This window comes from Penicillium citrinum, assembly GCF_028827155.1.
Source record: "Penicillium citrinum strain IBT 23319 chromosome Unknown utg000009l:1.0-4274883.0:1.0-4276374.0, whole genome shotgun sequence".
NCBI classification, from domain to species: Eukaryota; Fungi; Ascomycota; class Eurotiomycetes; order Eurotiales; family Aspergillaceae; genus Penicillium; species Penicillium citrinum.
In genome coordinates, this window is record NW_026622694.1 from 1,052,403 (window position 1) to 1,068,358 (window position 15,956).

General features: G+C 45.6%; 7 protein-coding genes across 7 annotated transcripts; 2 read left to right on the forward strand and 5 right to left on the reverse strand.

The window, feature by feature from the left end:
* Positions 1-952: 952 nt before the first annotated feature.
* N7469_009865 (class I SAM-dependent methyltransferase) lies at positions 953-2,666 on the forward strand (the record flags this gene model as incomplete). The annotated part of the gene is made up of 11 exons (XM_056648770.1): positions 953-994; positions 1,053-1,111; positions 1,179-1,235; positions 1,290-1,319; positions 1,399-1,440; positions 1,499-1,574; positions 1,630-1,670; positions 1,734-1,759; positions 1,820-2,006; positions 2,089-2,520; positions 2,585-2,666. 11 exons carry the CDS (start codon positions 953-955, stop codon positions 2,664-2,666), a joined length of 1,074 nt encoding a protein of 357 aa, XP_056495901.1.
* Positions 2,667-3,207: 541 nt separating this feature from the next.
* cbpA (putative calcineurin binding protein) lies at positions 3,208-4,071 on the reverse strand (the record flags this gene model as incomplete). The annotated part of the gene is made up of 1 exon (XM_056648771.1): positions 3,208-4,071. The coding sequence occupies one exon, from the start codon at positions 4,069-4,071 to the stop codon at positions 3,208-3,210; it is 864 nt and encodes a 287-aa protein (XP_056495902.1).
* A 1,386-nt stretch (positions 4,072-5,457) lies between these two features.
* Positions 5,458-5,754, forward strand: N7469_009867 (uncharacterized protein; the record flags this gene model as incomplete). Its single annotated transcript, XM_056648772.1, has 1 exon — positions 5,458-5,754. One exon carries the CDS (start codon positions 5,458-5,460, stop codon positions 5,752-5,754), a length of 297 nt encoding a protein of 98 aa, XP_056495903.1.
* A 309-nt stretch (positions 5,755-6,063) lies between these two features.
* N7469_009868 (SDR family NAD(P)-dependent oxidoreductase) lies at positions 6,064-6,898 on the reverse strand (the record flags this gene model as incomplete). Its single annotated transcript, XM_056648773.1, has 2 exons — positions 6,064-6,319; positions 6,384-6,898. The coding sequence occupies 2 exons, from the start codon at positions 6,896-6,898 to the stop codon at positions 6,064-6,066; spliced, it is 771 nt and encodes a 256-aa protein (XP_056495904.1).
* Positions 6,899-7,418: 520 nt separating this feature from the next.
* Positions 7,419-8,690, reverse strand: N7469_009869 (uncharacterized protein; the record flags this gene model as incomplete). Its single annotated transcript, XM_056648774.1, has 1 exon — positions 7,419-8,690. One exon carries the CDS (start codon positions 8,688-8,690, stop codon positions 7,419-7,421), a length of 1,272 nt encoding a protein of 423 aa, XP_056495905.1.
* Positions 8,691-10,062: 1,372 nt separating this feature from the next.
* N7469_009870 (peroxidase family protein) lies at positions 10,063-11,095 on the reverse strand (the record flags this gene model as incomplete). The annotated part of the gene is made up of 4 exons (XM_056648775.1): positions 10,063-10,244; positions 10,324-10,595; positions 10,692-10,932; positions 10,987-11,095. The coding sequence occupies 4 exons, from the start codon at positions 11,093-11,095 to the stop codon at positions 10,063-10,065; spliced, it is 804 nt and encodes a 267-aa protein (XP_056495906.1).
* A 2,100-nt stretch (positions 11,096-13,195) lies between these two features.
* Positions 13,196-14,523, reverse strand: N7469_009871 (putative integral membrane protein Pth11-like; the record flags this gene model as incomplete). Its single annotated transcript, XM_056648776.1, has 6 exons — positions 13,196-13,482; positions 13,541-13,611; positions 13,668-14,041; positions 14,098-14,165; positions 14,219-14,255; positions 14,323-14,523. The coding sequence occupies 6 exons, from the start codon at positions 14,521-14,523 to the stop codon at positions 13,196-13,198; spliced, it is 1,038 nt and encodes a 345-aa protein (XP_056495907.1).
* Positions 14,524-15,956: the final 1,433 nt, after the last annotated feature.

The following is a 15,956-nucleotide window of genomic DNA, read 5'->3' on the forward strand; positions in this document are numbered from 1 at the left end:
CGCCTGGAAAAAGCAAGTATAGTGGGGTTCTGATCGACAAGCATCACTCGCCTGACGATGCAGGGCCGGGGAAAATGGTTCTATCTAGTGAAACCCCAGGAACTGTTTCAGCAGTCGCCATATGGCTGTGGAGTGCAGATGAACTACATGATACTTAGACCACAACATCTACCCCCAACATTCTTCCTTATCGCCGATGCTCCGATATGTTGCATTCTACGGAGTACAGCCGGGTGCCTTTTCTGAGCTCTTGTTCCTTTTAGTCTTCGTGCATATACGGGTACCGAATCGTCCAATGTGGAGGACGATTCCGACGCTCCCGTTGATCCTATTCCAAGTGTCGACTAGCTTGCACTATGAACGCCTGGTAAAGCTCCACCTCCATTGTCGTTCGAGGTATGAGCGCATAGCACATCGGCTCACGCCATGCGATTCCCCGTGTGGAGATTCGAGCCCTAATGCAGCCGGCGAAAGACCATCGACTGGCTCAACGCAGAAAGTTAACTTTTCTTATCAGCCACGCACCGCATGTACATTATACAGTCGATGACTCGAGGCTTTTCTCATCAGGTAGAAGGACAGCAGTCGTTCAGAGCGGGCTAGCCAAAGCAGAAACAAGGCGAGGCGCTCTTCTGCCAAAACAATCACGTTGTGTTGTGGGTCATATTGGTGGGTCCAGACTGGTTCCTAGTCGAATCCATCACCTCCCCTTCATGGCCTGAGCCCATCCCTTTGTACTTTTGATTCGTCAGACGGAAATACAAATTGGACTTCTGTGGACTCGAGCTTCGACTTGTGCAGTTAGTTAAATGGTTCGAGTAGCCACGGGGAGTCCCGTCGCCGTCTGTCAACCCCACCCTTTCCACGCCCCCCCCTTTCCCAAGTTTTTTTCAACCGTTGTTGATTAGCTGTACAGCTTCATCTGTCCAGCCTTTGAAGAACAACCGCAACAATGGCACACAAGACAGCCGAGAAGATGGAGCCTATCGCGGTGGTAAGAAGTTGATGGCGGATGTTTGGGGAAGATGGTTAAATCTCACATTTTGTCTTAGGACCCCGATTTTTATGAAATGGCCCCCAAGTACAACACGGAGCCACAAGACTTTGCATCGTTAGTATATCTAATCCCTGCGGTTTAGATCTATACTTTTATTGACTTTCTCTCTTTCTTTGTACAGGGAAACCACCTCTCTTGCTTCAACAATCGCAAAGGGACGCCTGGAAAATGGCCGCAGGTTAGCCCATCTCCAGTGTTTCACTCCTCTATATAAGACTAATTTGCAGTATAGATACCAAGCTATCAAAGAAGATGACTACTGGTAAGCTGCGTCATAAATTGCGACACATCCAGTGTCCTTTTTTTCGCTTTTTTTATGACTTAGAATAACCGTTCTCTAGGGGTCCCTCTGACGAGCAACAATTCGAGGCCTTTGAGATTGGGTAAATCGCCTCTCTTTACAAGTACTGTGAACATAGAGCGAAATACTAATCATCACAGACATATGGTATTCCTCGTCCTAGATCACAATGAGCCAAACCCTCTCTTCCGCGCTCCCATCGGCGATTCGCCCAAGGTAAATATTGCCCGAGTCGCTTCCTACATGGAAATGACACTCACCATCAATACAGAACATTCTGGATATTGGAACTGGCCAAGGAAGCTGGGCAATGTAAGTATATAATCGCAAAGATACTCTAACTTCTCCCCAACTGAAGCGCTAACAACCCTATAGCGATGTTGCCGACCTCTACCCAAACAGTACGAACCCTGACATGACGGCTTGTCTTTTCCCCTTCGATCTAAACTAACGACCAACAGCAACCGTCCGTGGCGTGGATATTTTCCCTCCACCCGTGACATGGATGCCTCCCAACTGCGTCTTTGAAGTTGACGATATCCTCCGAGAATGGACATGGAGAGAACCCTTCGATTTTATCCACATGCGCTTGATGTACGGTGCATTCGACCCAGCCGGATGGGAAAAAGTATACAAACAAGCCTACGAGTAAGTCGAATATCTTCCAAATCTGCAATTCACCATTCTCAACGATCCGAAATTCCTAACCCTTCCACCCCCTCTGCTATAGTGCGCTGGAACCAGGAGGTTGGATCGAACAAATGGAACTAGACGTCCGCGTCTACAGTGATGACGGAAGTTTAAAACCCGAACACCAACTCTACGGCTGGGGCAACATGTTCATCAGATGCTCCGAACGAGCAGGAGATCGATCCCTCCGAACCCACGAGACAATGCGCAGCGCAATTGAGAAAGCGGGTTTCGTGGACGTGCATGAGGTCAAGTACAAGATTCCTCTTGGACCCTGGGCTAAGGATAAGTTGTTGAAGGAGGCGGGTCATCTCCAGTTCGCTCATTGGAATGCTGCGCTTGAGGGATGGGCTATGTGGCTTCTTACTCACCACGGTGAACCGGAGCCTTGGACGAAGGAGGAGGTTCAGGTTTACCTTGCTAAAGTTCGTGCTGAGTTGAAGAACCCGCATATTCACGCTTATGAGCCTGCGTAAGTTGAAACATCTATTTGGAATACTTGATATCTTGGGTTGTCGGTGCTAACTGGTCAATAGGAACCGCGTTTGGGCGAGAAAACCTACCTTGGAAGAGCAAAGGGCTAGAGAGGTTAAGATCAAGGCTGAGCCATCACCTTAGGCTTGGACATTTTCAACTCAGGCTGTCTTCTATAATAGTACTAGTATTGGTAAACTGCCTGATGGGATAATCAATTTGGAGGAGAGGAACTTTGATTTTACAAGTACACTACTTAGTGTACTAGGTGGTGTAATACATTTGAAAGCGTCCAGTGTGGTATATACAAGTCTATTACTGTTTTGGATATACGTCACTATTCTTTTTAAATGACATTGCAATTACAGCATGTGTCATGATTCTCTAGTAGAGGTCGGTACTTTTGACTTATCAAAACTACTCGTACGTCATGAGGATATGAATATTAATTGAAGGATCTTCCAAATTTAGAGTATAAATATTAAACTAGAAGCCAAATTTTGACGGCCCGCGAAGGAGAATAAAATAAAGGATAGAATCCAACCCGAAGAAATGCTGCCAAAAATTCGGAATTCCCAAAAACGCCATGATAGAATGCCACTAAATAGTGGATGATCTATGAACAATGAAAACCAAAACCCGCTCGCTAGACAATGCACCAGAAATCACGAACCATTTGAATCATTTACTCCATCATCAGCTCCACGGGTGGTCGGGAAGTTTTTGGCGGCATCTTCTTAACCGACATATCGATGGGACTCAATGCCTCATCCATGTCAATATCTTCGTCCACGTCCAGGCTCACGTCCTCCACCATGACAGCAGGCAAATTTGGGCTGTTACCGTGATCCTCGGGGTGGAAGATAACGGTACTGCTGCGGCTGCGCTGCTGTGAACCAGCCAAAGGCCAACTACCAGTGCGCTTGTCGGAGGTTATAGAGACTGGGGTTGCGGGGTCGACTCCAGAAGACTCGGTTTCGATGGACTGATCGGTCTTAAGCATGGCTAGAGCATTTGCAAGATCACTGGCGTGAACTTCCTTGTTGGGCGGGTCCTCGTTGCGCATCACCCATCCGGCTGGGGGGCTGGGAGGCGGGGAGATGAAGAAGAGCTTGTCTGCTTGCGGGGCTTGCAGGAGCTTAGGGCCCTCTTCGCTCAGAATTGGAGTTGGTTCGCCGAAGTAAATTCGTGGACGAACATTGCGGTCAGCAAGTTGGTTGCCCTCGAGGAACTTTCGTACTGTGATGGCGTCGTCTTCGCAATAAAAGGAACAGACGATGCGGCGGAGGGAGGGGAGCGGTGAGAAGGAGTTGAGAGCGGCTAGAGCCAAGATCTGGTTGCGGATCCTATCCAGGGAGGTGGGCTGGAAAAGGACGAGGTCGTTGAGATCGGTGATCAATAATGTATTGGAGGGAGGTGTTGGTTGAGAAAGCGGGGGAAGACTGGATAGATCAATTGATAGTGATGGCCGCGATGATGATCTAGAGGTGCGGGTTGTCTTGAAGGAAGATGCAGCCAAAGGGCTGGGAGGCGAGGTTGACAGAGCCATTATTTTCGAATATCAGAGGGTAATATGATTGTAGAGAGAAGAATTTGTTACGTCGAAAATCTTCCAACGATGAGGGGAGGTTGGAGGGTGGAGTTAAGTAAAGAGGCGGTGATAAGGGGGAGAAGTGTTCGCCACCGAATAAACCTGAGAAGTCTAGAATTCTAGAAATTTGGAGGTGGAGGCGACTCAGTTTCACTGTTGTCTTATTGGGGGTGTCTGAGAAAGAAGAGAGACTGTGTGTTCAGTTCAAGCCAGATTCATCACTATTTATGATTTCTAACTCATTGCTGTTCCCGTTGGGTGCATGGGGATTCGATTGGGGCGCAGTCGATTGGTGATGCACATTTATTGCCGGTTTGCACAGCCCGCCTACTCGCTCAAGGCCGAATACTCCATAGTATGTACACTGTACTCTGTTTGTTCCTGGCGATCCACCGCTAAGCCCCTCCTCTTAAAATTGATGCTTGCGCACTCCTTCACTGCGAACGGCAAATGATTCGTCGCAGCAATCCACGCGGAATTTCACGCACGCGCCACATTCTCTAATGCGCCACACTTTGCAACGGAAAGAGCGACACTAGCCACAATGTCTACAGTCGTTCCTTCCCTTTCAAACAAAAAAAAAGAAGGGTCGATCGCGGCTGCCATTTGCGGCAATCCCAAAATGTTATTCTGCACTTTCCCCAGCGCCAACTTCGCCTCAAAAATCCCCCCTTTTTTTCTATTTCAAACTTGAATAATTTTCCTTATTTCCATCTGATTTGAATGAATCTGCCTATTGCCCTACATTGCGGCTTGGCTTACTACTGATCCTCTCTATGGGCAGTGCTGCCGGCGGAGCCGAACTTCAAATCTGCCAAGCTAGTAAACAGATCGAGATGATATACGACAAAGCCTCAAAACTGGGGTAGCTGTGGATGAAACATGGCGTTGGATGCAAGGCAACTCTATTATTTGTTAATATTCGATCACCAGATTTCCGCTTGCTGCTCTACTTAGTACTGCAACAGTATGTACAGCACAGTCCTACTATGATGGCCCGCATCTGGCACCACAGCCCATCTTGTTGCACTTCAGCGAGGCGCAACGCATGTCGTATGCTGTGAACACCGGCAGTGCATGCTGGTCGTTCAAATATCACAATGTGTCTCTACTTCCTACTACATGTATCTTTTTTACCGCCACACGCTACGTAGATGTTCCAAGGCGCCCGTTTTCTTTTCTTTTTTTTCTAAAAGGGGGGTCGGGTTCAGGGCCAGGCAAGGGGCCGTGTATGACAGCACACGTTTCGTGCCATATTTAGCACCGGGTAAAGTATAGAAATCTAGTCATCTAGCAATAGTTAGTTTCTACTGTGGACTTTTTCACAGCCGGTTGAGACTTCACATGGCCATTGTGCGAATCGGGTATACCAAGAAGCCCTTCGCCACTGGGGGGGCAAAAGGCCACGACTACGGCAACGGTAACAAACCCAACATTGCCATCCTTGCCTGCGCCATTCTTAGCGAAATATCCTTTGTCCTGCCAAGATTCCGAAGCGACTCAAGACGTGGCAGATACGCCCTCTTTGTTGGATTGCTGAACCAATGCGGCGGTTTCGTGATTTCGACTGATCTAAGAAAAAGGAAGCGACAAGGCTCTCTCGAAGGAGACACTCTGCGCCTTTGTCTGGAAGTCCCATGATATCTTGTTTCTCTAACGATAACCCTTATCCTCATTCCATGATCAAGTCAGGCTTGTTTGATTCCTTTCTCTGAATGAGGGTTGTGCATTGCTAACCCCTTTCCTGCTGGATCCGGCATACCTCCATACCTCTTAGAGCCAACACTTAAAGGCTCGTTCTCATAGTTGGTCACTAGCCTTGGTACTGGTTAAGTACTAACCAACTAGTGGAATAATAGCTCATAATAGCCATGCTTTTGTCATTATCTGACTCATTTAGGAGGGGAGTAAATCACAAAAAGTACTATGTACAGGAATCAACCAATAAAGCTAATCAATAAACAATCCACCCGAGGCAATAAGATGAGTCCCGTTGATCCATCGTGCTCTCTCTTCGCATAAGAATCCAACCGTATATGCAATTTCATCCGGCTGTCCCATCCGGGGTCCAACGGGTGTCTGGTCAATAATTGGCTTGAGGACCTTCATCTGTTCCTCACCCGCAGCAGCGAATCCTTCCGTCTGCGTTGGACCCGGACTTACTGCATTAACTGTGCAGCCATATTTGGGGGGCAATTCCTTCGCCCTTGACAGCTAGTCAGCGACGTCTCTTTTCAAGAAATTGAGTCAACTATAAGGTTTAGCCTTACCAACATTTCGTAAATGAGTCGACCATCCCCTTAGTCCCGGCATAGATGGTCTGATTCGGCGGTGGTCCTCGAGCAGAAATACTAGCAATATTCACGATACGTCCGCTGCCTTTTGTGAGATGGGGCAAGATAGTTTTCGTTAAGAGAAAAGTACCACGGCCATTGACATTGACAAGGCGATCCCAATCGTCCAATGTCTGTTCTTCTAGAGGTTTGTTGACGGCTAGTGCGACGCTGTTGATGAGGATATCAAGACGGCCCCATTTAGATACAGCTGCATCAACTAACTTCTGCGCGGAGTCAATTTGGGACATATCTGCTTCTACGGCAATTGCTGATGCTGGTGAGGGTAGCGATGAAATCACCTCTTCGGCCTCTGCTTGTAGGTTTGGGAATGGATAGTTCACCACTGTGTTGGCGCCGCGTGAGGATAATTCTCGTACAATTGCGGCGCCTATTCCAGAGGAAGAGCCACTTATGATGGCTACCTTTCCTGTCAGAGTTTGCTCGGGCATCTTCAGAATTACAAAATGTGTAGATTCAGTAGAACGTAGACGTTGGGTTGGGCTTTGAAGAGATAATTTCTTTGCTGAAGTGAGACTTGAATCAAGGGTCCTGTCGCACGACTCTGATTGTTTCAGAACGGGTGTGCAAACTGCGGAATAGTACAGCATGGAAGGATTATGAATACCTCAAATGACAGCATTGATCATTCATGTACTTTTGAGATTGTATACCAACTTCCCCGCGAAACATCCCCACATCCCGATACTAACCCCTCATCCTTCGTCTCAACGCGCGTCTTGTTTCATATTGCAGGGATCGCAAGTGACCGTGGGCCGCAAAGACAGATATATCCCCGTCACAAGGCTTTTCCGGTGAGTGGACAATCTTCGATGTCTTGAAGGCTCGGGGGAGCCTCTTATCACTGGTAACTTCTCAATTCGGGATCCATGGGAGACCGGGCGGTCCAACTCGTATACTTAGAAATAAGAGCTCGCCAAAAAGCAATGGGGTGTGTTTTGTCCCTTATGATTAGGTATTCTCATCTCTTTTCATGTCTCGTGGGCTTTCGGCTGACTCTATACCCGCAGGAGATGGCGTGTAAACCGGAGGGTTGTCGTTATATGAAAGCTCAAGCCGAGCCTGTGCCCTATCCTCATTTTCTTGAATTTGAGAGACTATTTCGACAGGCATATCAGGGGCTTGAAACTTCAAGACCTTCCCGACACATTCAAACTGGGCTGACACACACAATCTATATGTTCGGCTGATGTTATACGTACCAAATGATACAGGATTAGGCCGAAACACCAGAGGTCCAAACTTAGCGGTCAAATCAACCGTCCCGGATATCATCATGTTAAGTGACGAGGTGGATAAAACTATCATTCGCTCATCTACCTCGCCGGACATCTTTCCCATTATGGACGGACCGCTTCGTGTAGAGGTTCTGCTCACCAAGGTGATATGTAAGGACTGCAACAAGATGACAGGAGGTGAGCTCACAGATGAGTCGCCCATAAGAGGAGTAATATCCAAAAAACAGGAAAGTGGTGTCGATTGACCAACGCGAGCTGGGTAAGAGAAGGACACCTTGAAGCTGAATTGAGGCAAGCGATTGGGAGAAAGCCACGAGGAAAACTTTTCTTGAAGTCCCAGGATTTTTCCACTGTGTTTCTGGTGTAGAAGCATACTCCGAAGGTGGAATGTCTGCTCTTTCTGGTGACGGATTATGCGCTCATAATTCTCAGCGTCGAGCATGTCGAATTTGCTCAATGGAGGCCTGAATTGTAGCCATATTGTGTCTGAGAGGAATTCAGAGTTGTTTTTCATAAAGCCAGATGATGGGTTGAACACCTGAGCATGAATTCGGTATCCAATAGAACATTTGAGTCTCCGAGAGGCATCCTCGACTTGAGTAGCAAATGTTGGCGGTAATGGATGCTTCGAATCACTACGAAATGGTGCGGCGACTGGCCATTTCGTTTCTTTGAGTTGCGGCTCAGCGTTTGAAGGGAAGACTAGCTCAAATGGCCAGGAGTGAATCCCGGTATTGAATGGTTGGCCTTCTGTATGAGATAGTATAATAACTTTCTCAAAGAGTATGCATTTACTTCGATAGCTACCAGATGGGGCTGCAGATCCTTTGACCTTCTGGATTTTGGCCTCTGCGAGACCCGTCAAAGTCAATCTCACCTCTTCAACTTCAAGAGGTTTGAAACATTGAAGTGTGACCAATCCGTTAACTGACTCATTGCCCGAGTAATGGGGAAGCTCATTGTGTAGAGATACTTTGAGTGACATCGATTTCGGATCGATTCAAGTTTTCCGGGCCTGGTGGGAATGAACGGAATGAAGTTCATTTGTGGTCAAACACGATATTTAAGTAGGAGAAATCTGAAAAATTATAAATTCAAGGTTTGACCTACTATTAATAGCCTACTATGTCCACGGGAGGGCCAAGGTTAATAGCTACTCCGCGAGTAATGTGTGATATATGTACATTAATTAGTAGCCTGCCAGTATGGGTGGATTGTGTTTTGATTGGTTCAATGTGATTATAGGATGGACCCAGAAGTATGAAGATCTTTCGGATCATCCAATCGATATGCTTCATTCTATGGCCCTTCGGTCCGTCCAAGTAAACGAATACGCCAGAATTTCCTGATCGAGCAAATATCACAGGTCCACATAGGGAGTAAGTGTATTGCGATGCAATTGCGTTGGTCGATTATATGAGCGAAGAGCTTTCCGAATTCCCAAATGTCCTTTTCCAACTCTCTTTTGTATAAATAACCCTCCACCTCCCATTGCCGCTGACACTCACTAAGATCTGATCGCACTTTATCCCAGACCTTATCGTTCGGATTCGATACCACCACGAGCATACCATGCGTATACCCTTCTTGGATTGTGTCGTTGGTGAGTCTTCCAGTGTCCCCAAATTCAAACTTCATCATGTAAAAGGCTTCCCTTAGACCATATTACTTACTCATGAATTGCAGGACGATTTTGTCTTTCGTCAGTTAACTGACCAGCTGAGATTTGTAATCCCCCAGTCACCTCCCGTCACCTGGACATTGCTGTGCTCGCCATGGGATTTTAAAATGCATGTCGCCTCTCAATTTTAGGGTACATGGTTAGCTTGAGTTACACCAGTATTTAGTTGTGGATATTCCGGTCAACAGCAGGGGTCATGCATGATGAAGGAGTTGAGGTTTTAGCGGCACACATTGTAAACCTCGGCTCCGTTTGGCCGATAGTAGTTGCATTACATATTGTTATGTCATGATTTTCTTAGGGCTGTGGCTAGGACCCATCGCAGAATCAGGGGAAAGAAACGTCTCGACTGGCATCTATTGGTAGTGTAACTCAAACTGGTATTAAAGGCCCGACACCATGAAAGAGTTGAAAAGATTGTACTCTCGTTGGGTTGTCATTCTTCATCTGGTAATTCATAGCATAGGCTAATTTGCACACTACCATGACTCCACAAGGCGTCTATGTGATTCATTGAACATGTTTGGGATTTGCAGCGCTAGAAGCACGGATCGTATCTGTATTGCTTGGATATTATTCACATTCATAGTCATTCCACAACGCGTCCACTAGACAATGTAGATCACGAAATGTTCCATTATACGTTATAGTGGCAGCACATCGAAGGGAGCAGTATTTAGTGCGCAGCCTGGTGACGTGCGTGACGACCTGCATGCTTAATCACACAAGCCTTGGTCGTAGCGTTCTGGGCTTGCTCGGTAGCTTCTTGAATACGCTTGGTCATATCAGTGAAGTCGTCATAGGAAATTTCATTCGTAGCTTTAGACCAGCCAAGTTCCGTTGGAAGTCGCTCGTTTTCTGCCAATATGATGAAGATTAGCAAAACCTTCACCCACATACGATACTTCATATTGAGTAAATTATGTCTTTGGCTTACCGAAAAGATATTCGACCCAGATTTTCTCAACGGTACCCGCTGCCTTATCACCCATCACGACGATAGGGAATGCCGATTCGCCGAAACTGGATGTGAGGATAGACTCGGGGATGTCGAAGGTGGGATTCATTGCCTGCGATGTCTTCACACGAGCTTGACGAGCCTCTGCTGCTGACTTGACATCGATAAGAGAGCCTTTCCAATACGAACGGGTCTCCTCGAAGACCTCTCGGTTGAAGGTGTGGTCATTACCGAAGTAAAAGTCCTGACGGCTATAGTAGCTTCGAGTTAGACTTCCGAGCTGAAATTGCCATTCTTCCCCATCGATGAAAGATGGCTTTATAAGCTTTTCATGGATCTCAGCTTACCTCAGGCTGGCATCATGTTCAACTACATTGTGACGAGTTAAATCGCTTAATGAGAATGTTGTAGCATTCTTATCTGGGTTCGCAGAGATGCCATTCTGGAAGAGCGCAAGAGCAAACTCCTTATCGATATTCAAAGCTTTCCCTAAGGCAGTCACAGTATGCTCCTCAGTAATATCTTTGCCATCATGGGGAAGATATCCATGGTTTGCCAAGGCATTCAACATAGGGCATGGGGCCCGCACTGAAGAAGATCAGTTCGTGTTATCCATACCATCAATTAAATCAAAGCACATACCATCATTCGGGCCCGCGGGTCTCCATGGAACAGGGGGGTGATCCGCTGGTGGACTCAGAGCAAATGCCTGGGTTAGAACCGTCGCTGCAAAAAACAAGCTGAATTTCATTGTGAAGGAGTGACGCTGGTTAGAAAGACAAGAAAATCAAAACTGCAACGAAGGACTGGAATTATGAATTTAATTCGAATGCTCGATTTATAAAACTACAGAAAATCGATTGTGGGAAAAACCCACTACTATGCAAAGTAATTGTCAGCACCAAATTGCCAATTGCCCACAAAGAGGCCCGGCACTAGCTGGACGCCGGCTTGCAGATCCCAATATCGGATGGAGTCAAAACAGGGCAGATTTCACCAAATTCACCATTGAGATCTCTTAGTTCCTCTTAGCTTCGATAAACTTGTCTCAAATTTGGGAACTTCATAAACCTTAACCATAAGTAGCAATCAGAAGTTCACCACGGAGTGCACTATGCAACTATTCTGTCGCAATATTCAGCCCCGTTGCCCCCTTTCAACTTTCACCCCGGAAAACGTTGGTCAATTGGTAAGTATCAGAAAGTAGAGAAAAAGACCTAGACCTTAGACTACTACATACTATCTAGTTGTAAAGGGGAAAGGACCCGGATCAGCACGTACCTTTTAGCGAATCCTGCACCCGGACACGACGTAAATCCCGAGCATAAAATCGGATCTTCGAGATATGTACTCTATACAGCAGAGTTTTGAATACCCAAGTGTAATCAGATACAGGTGATTGACTCTTGTAATCTGAGTCTTCCACTCTTCAGAGATTCTATCTACTATAATTACTGAACATCTAAAAATGCTGATGGTCCCGTACTTCATTAATACAACAAAATATTGCGGGTCTCAGAGTTGGGATAAAATCCATCATTTACCCCTGAAAACCCGAAGTAGATTAAAAAATCTTCATTCCAACACACAGATTGATTTCAAATACTTATTTCGAGTGGTTTCCACTTAACTGACTATTATCTAGGCAGATCTCATTGAGTATTCTCTTTTAGCCTCTCCGTCATGTACTTTTGTTCCCTACGGAGTAGATAGCCTAAACAAAAGCTCGCATGTGGGGACGTTGAGAGTGTCCCGCGATCGTGGCTCGTGGGTTCGCTGCGGGCCGCCGGGTTGGTAACCCTGTTTTTCTAATTTTATGGGAATTGATTAGGACAGATGTACATAGTACTCCGTAGTCAGTAATCCACTGACTCTTAAAAGGTGAGACATTTCGTTTCTTAGAAGAAAAAATGTATATGTATAAAAGAAAAAATGGAGAAGAAAATTTGGAGAAAGGATGTATCAGAAAGTCCGGAAAACAAGCATACCTGCTGTCGGAAAACCCCCGATACATTATTTTAGCCCTCATAATTAAGTGTTCATCCGATCAAATGGAAGACCAACCGCCTGGCTACACCAGTAGCTTCAGGGTTAAGAAGAGACCATCAAATATCATAGGCAAGAGGAGTTTGCAGTCTTCTTTAAATAATCTTACAATCTGAATATCAAATAGTTTCTAATTGATTGGCTTGCGGACATTATATTCCTTTCTTCAAGCTGCTGGTACATCACATGTACGTGTATGTGATATACCACTTATAGACAACTTCGATCCCAGGGTTAAGTCACGATTGTATAGTGCGTACTATGACTAGTCACAATGGATATTCGAAACTCGAAATCATAAAGATTTTCTAATGGTTGTCGTCAAGCCAACATTATCTTGACGTCACGTAACACCGTGCCCAGAGCTTGACTGCGTATGCTTTCAAGGTCATGCCAGCATACCGAGGTATAACAGCTACAGATGGCCATTGGGCATCGACGAGTTACCCACTTCCCTCGTAGAAATGTGGTCATGATATTGCTACGGCATCTTCGCCGTTTTTTGATAAATCTGTATTGATCGATTAAACGAGGACGATGGGAGTCGTCTGCATCATTCAACAATTAAAAAATAGTAATTCAAATCTTAAAGCGGGACCTAAGTTCTTTTTTTTCTCGACAATGTGAAAGGGTATCTGTATTAAAAGAAAGTATTGATCAAAAACCTAGCTAAAACAAGAATTGTAAGAATATATCGTTGACTGTCCCGTTATCCTGACTCTACACGATCTGCACACCCTTTTCGCCATTCGTTTCCGCATCAATCAACACCCCGTTTTTGGAATTTGATTCGATATAGAATGGATTAAGATTTCTCTCGGATGATATCGCTGTATCGGTGAACTTCAATGCCTTCTTCAAGAGCATGAGAATCAAGAGGTCCTTTTTGAAGACTTGGGTTGGTCGATGTTGTCGTAGTGGTGGTATTGGTATTCAGATGGGACTTTCCAGAGACCTTGCTCCTAGAACGAAGCTGGGACCAGAATCCAGGTCCACCGGTCTTAAAGAGAGGTCGCAGGTTGGGAAGACATGCTGCAACGATACCAACGGCTGATTCAACGCAGGTCCAGAGGACAACTGGGGCTTGATGGTCTTCGTGGAAGATTAGCTTCGTGTTAAAAAGTCTCTGGCAGTGCTTTAATGTACGTACAAGTAATATCAGGGCCAGCGTTGGACAGTATGATCATGCGCCATAGTCGAATACAGTCGAATATCAGGGTTCTAGAAAGCATTAGATAATCAATTTTCCCCAGTATCTCATTTAATGGAAAACTCACAGGCCACCCACAACAAAAACCCCGGAAAGAAGAAGCTTCTGCTGTTTTGAAATTGGTAAAGACCAGACCATCCCAAGAGGCATGGCCAATATGATGGCATCGGAGACGATGTTAGGGATTTGTTGACCATAAGAGAAACTGGCAAGGTCCATGCAAGCTCCTTCGAGTGATCGGTCCCAGAATCTAGCGACTGGCAGACAATTGATGGTTCCAGCAATCCAGTTCCCAATGGTCCAGATGACAACAATGAATGCCATGGTGTTGACTGCATAGTTCATCTTTTTCGTAGAAAAGATTCGCCTGTACAATGCCAAGATGGATAACTTGATAAAGCCAATGCAACCTGGATAAACGAAATTATTGGCCCAAGCAACCTAAGCAAAAATCAGCCGCTCTGTATATCTAGGTTATGTTTGTAATTAGTTCCTACCTTGAGATACCAGGTCAGGTTTTTTGGCGGGATGGTGTCGATGTGCGATCCAAGACCGTTGTACAAAACTAGTTGCAGGATTAGTATGTCTCTTGCGATATCAGGACAGTAGTAGACGAACGTGTAGTGACTCCGATTGAGCATCCATATTTGAAAACCTTTCCGGGAAGTCAAATTAGCTTGGACTCATACGCGTAAATAATAGTTGCTTGAAACTGTACTCACCAAAGCAACAAGAATCAGCCAGTCGTCCAAGTACAGTCTACGTCCAGCCACCCGTCTAGCCATAAACCGGAGTGCCACGGCAACGGTAGGTAGCATGAAAGCAAAGACAAGCCCGATCGTAATAGACCATCGTAGTTGCTGATTTGGGTGCTCAAAGTCACCGTCAGTCCACGTGTGATCGGAAGACTTTTGTGAATCCATGCCGCACGGTCAATAAGCCCTTCTTTGAAGGAGGTAGAATTAAACGACTAAACGACTAAAAACACCAGTGAAGGATTTCAGTGGCTAAAGATTTGGAATCATCTTATTTAAATACATGCATTTGTGAACCTAAGGGAAGGGAGACAGACCCCGGGGGTCGTTTCAACTAGGGATATCATATCCACCAGGCTGTATGTGTGGAGATCCAGCATAATGACAAGAGAATCTCGCCAATGAGAAAGATGGATCTATCTCGGGGATCAAAGCCACTATCTGCCGAGAAGAGTGTTCGATGTCAATAAAAGCCACGGACCTAAATAGTTTTGCCATTTCTCCTGCAAATGGTATCAGAAACGGCAATCAAGGATATCAGATGGTTGAATTTCTCTGGATTGTGTGTGCTTTGACCGTTAATAAACTGCAGGTTTTGCGCTTAGCTTCCGGACATATCATCCTGTCCTGCAGACTTGTCATATTTCGGCAGGGCTGCAATGACGCTGTGCTGCACGCCATGAAATGACATACCCACTTTGATATGATAGATGCATTCATACATTACATTTTGCATCTTACCTGCCTTTACCAACCACACGCTTAGTTCTTGGGTATTTTGATCGGAAAGAAACAGCTTAATCATTATTTACTGTATTCAAAGGCATATAATTGCACGGTCCTTAGATTAAGGTTTGACAGACAAGGAGAAATCAACTACCCCGGAATGATACCCGAGAGGATGCAAGGGTTCGTTCCGATAAACCCTCCGATTAGGAAACACAAGGCCAGCAAGGAGGAACGATACCTCAATGTTGTATTAATTTTATCGATAATCAAAATACTTCAAACGTCAACTGGCCTGCAATGATTGTGCAATTTGCGACGGACTCGAAGAAAATTGATATGTCTACTGTACGCTCGGTTAGATGAGTTGATGCAAGTTTTTTTTTTTGGTTCATGGACCTCAAACAGCACCAATTACTGTATTAATGTTCTTTGGGCTATCAAGCCGTCAGAAGATAATGGAGAATTGGGGTGGAGATCGAACAGCTCATCTGTGCGCATCATTAGACGATCTGTCCGATCCGAATGTTACACGTCTATTTTCAGCCACATGTTCGATTTCAGCCTTGGATTCTTCACCAATACCGAGTCAATGCCTTGATTCACCGGAAGAAGATCCAATAAGTTTGAATCATGTTTATATCATCTGTTCCATGTATCATATTGGGCTTTGAGGCATTTTGTGCGATCCCAATCTGATGTCAAGATTTGACAGTAGCTTTGACATGTTTTAGCAGAATAAAGCCAGACTTCCGTAAGGATTTTATCATAATCCTGATTGTCTGTCAAAAGCAATGATACAGCATTGCTGACCTGACGAAGCTCGCTTTATCAAACTCCGATTTGGTTCACGGGTCATGGATATCCAGCTCCTG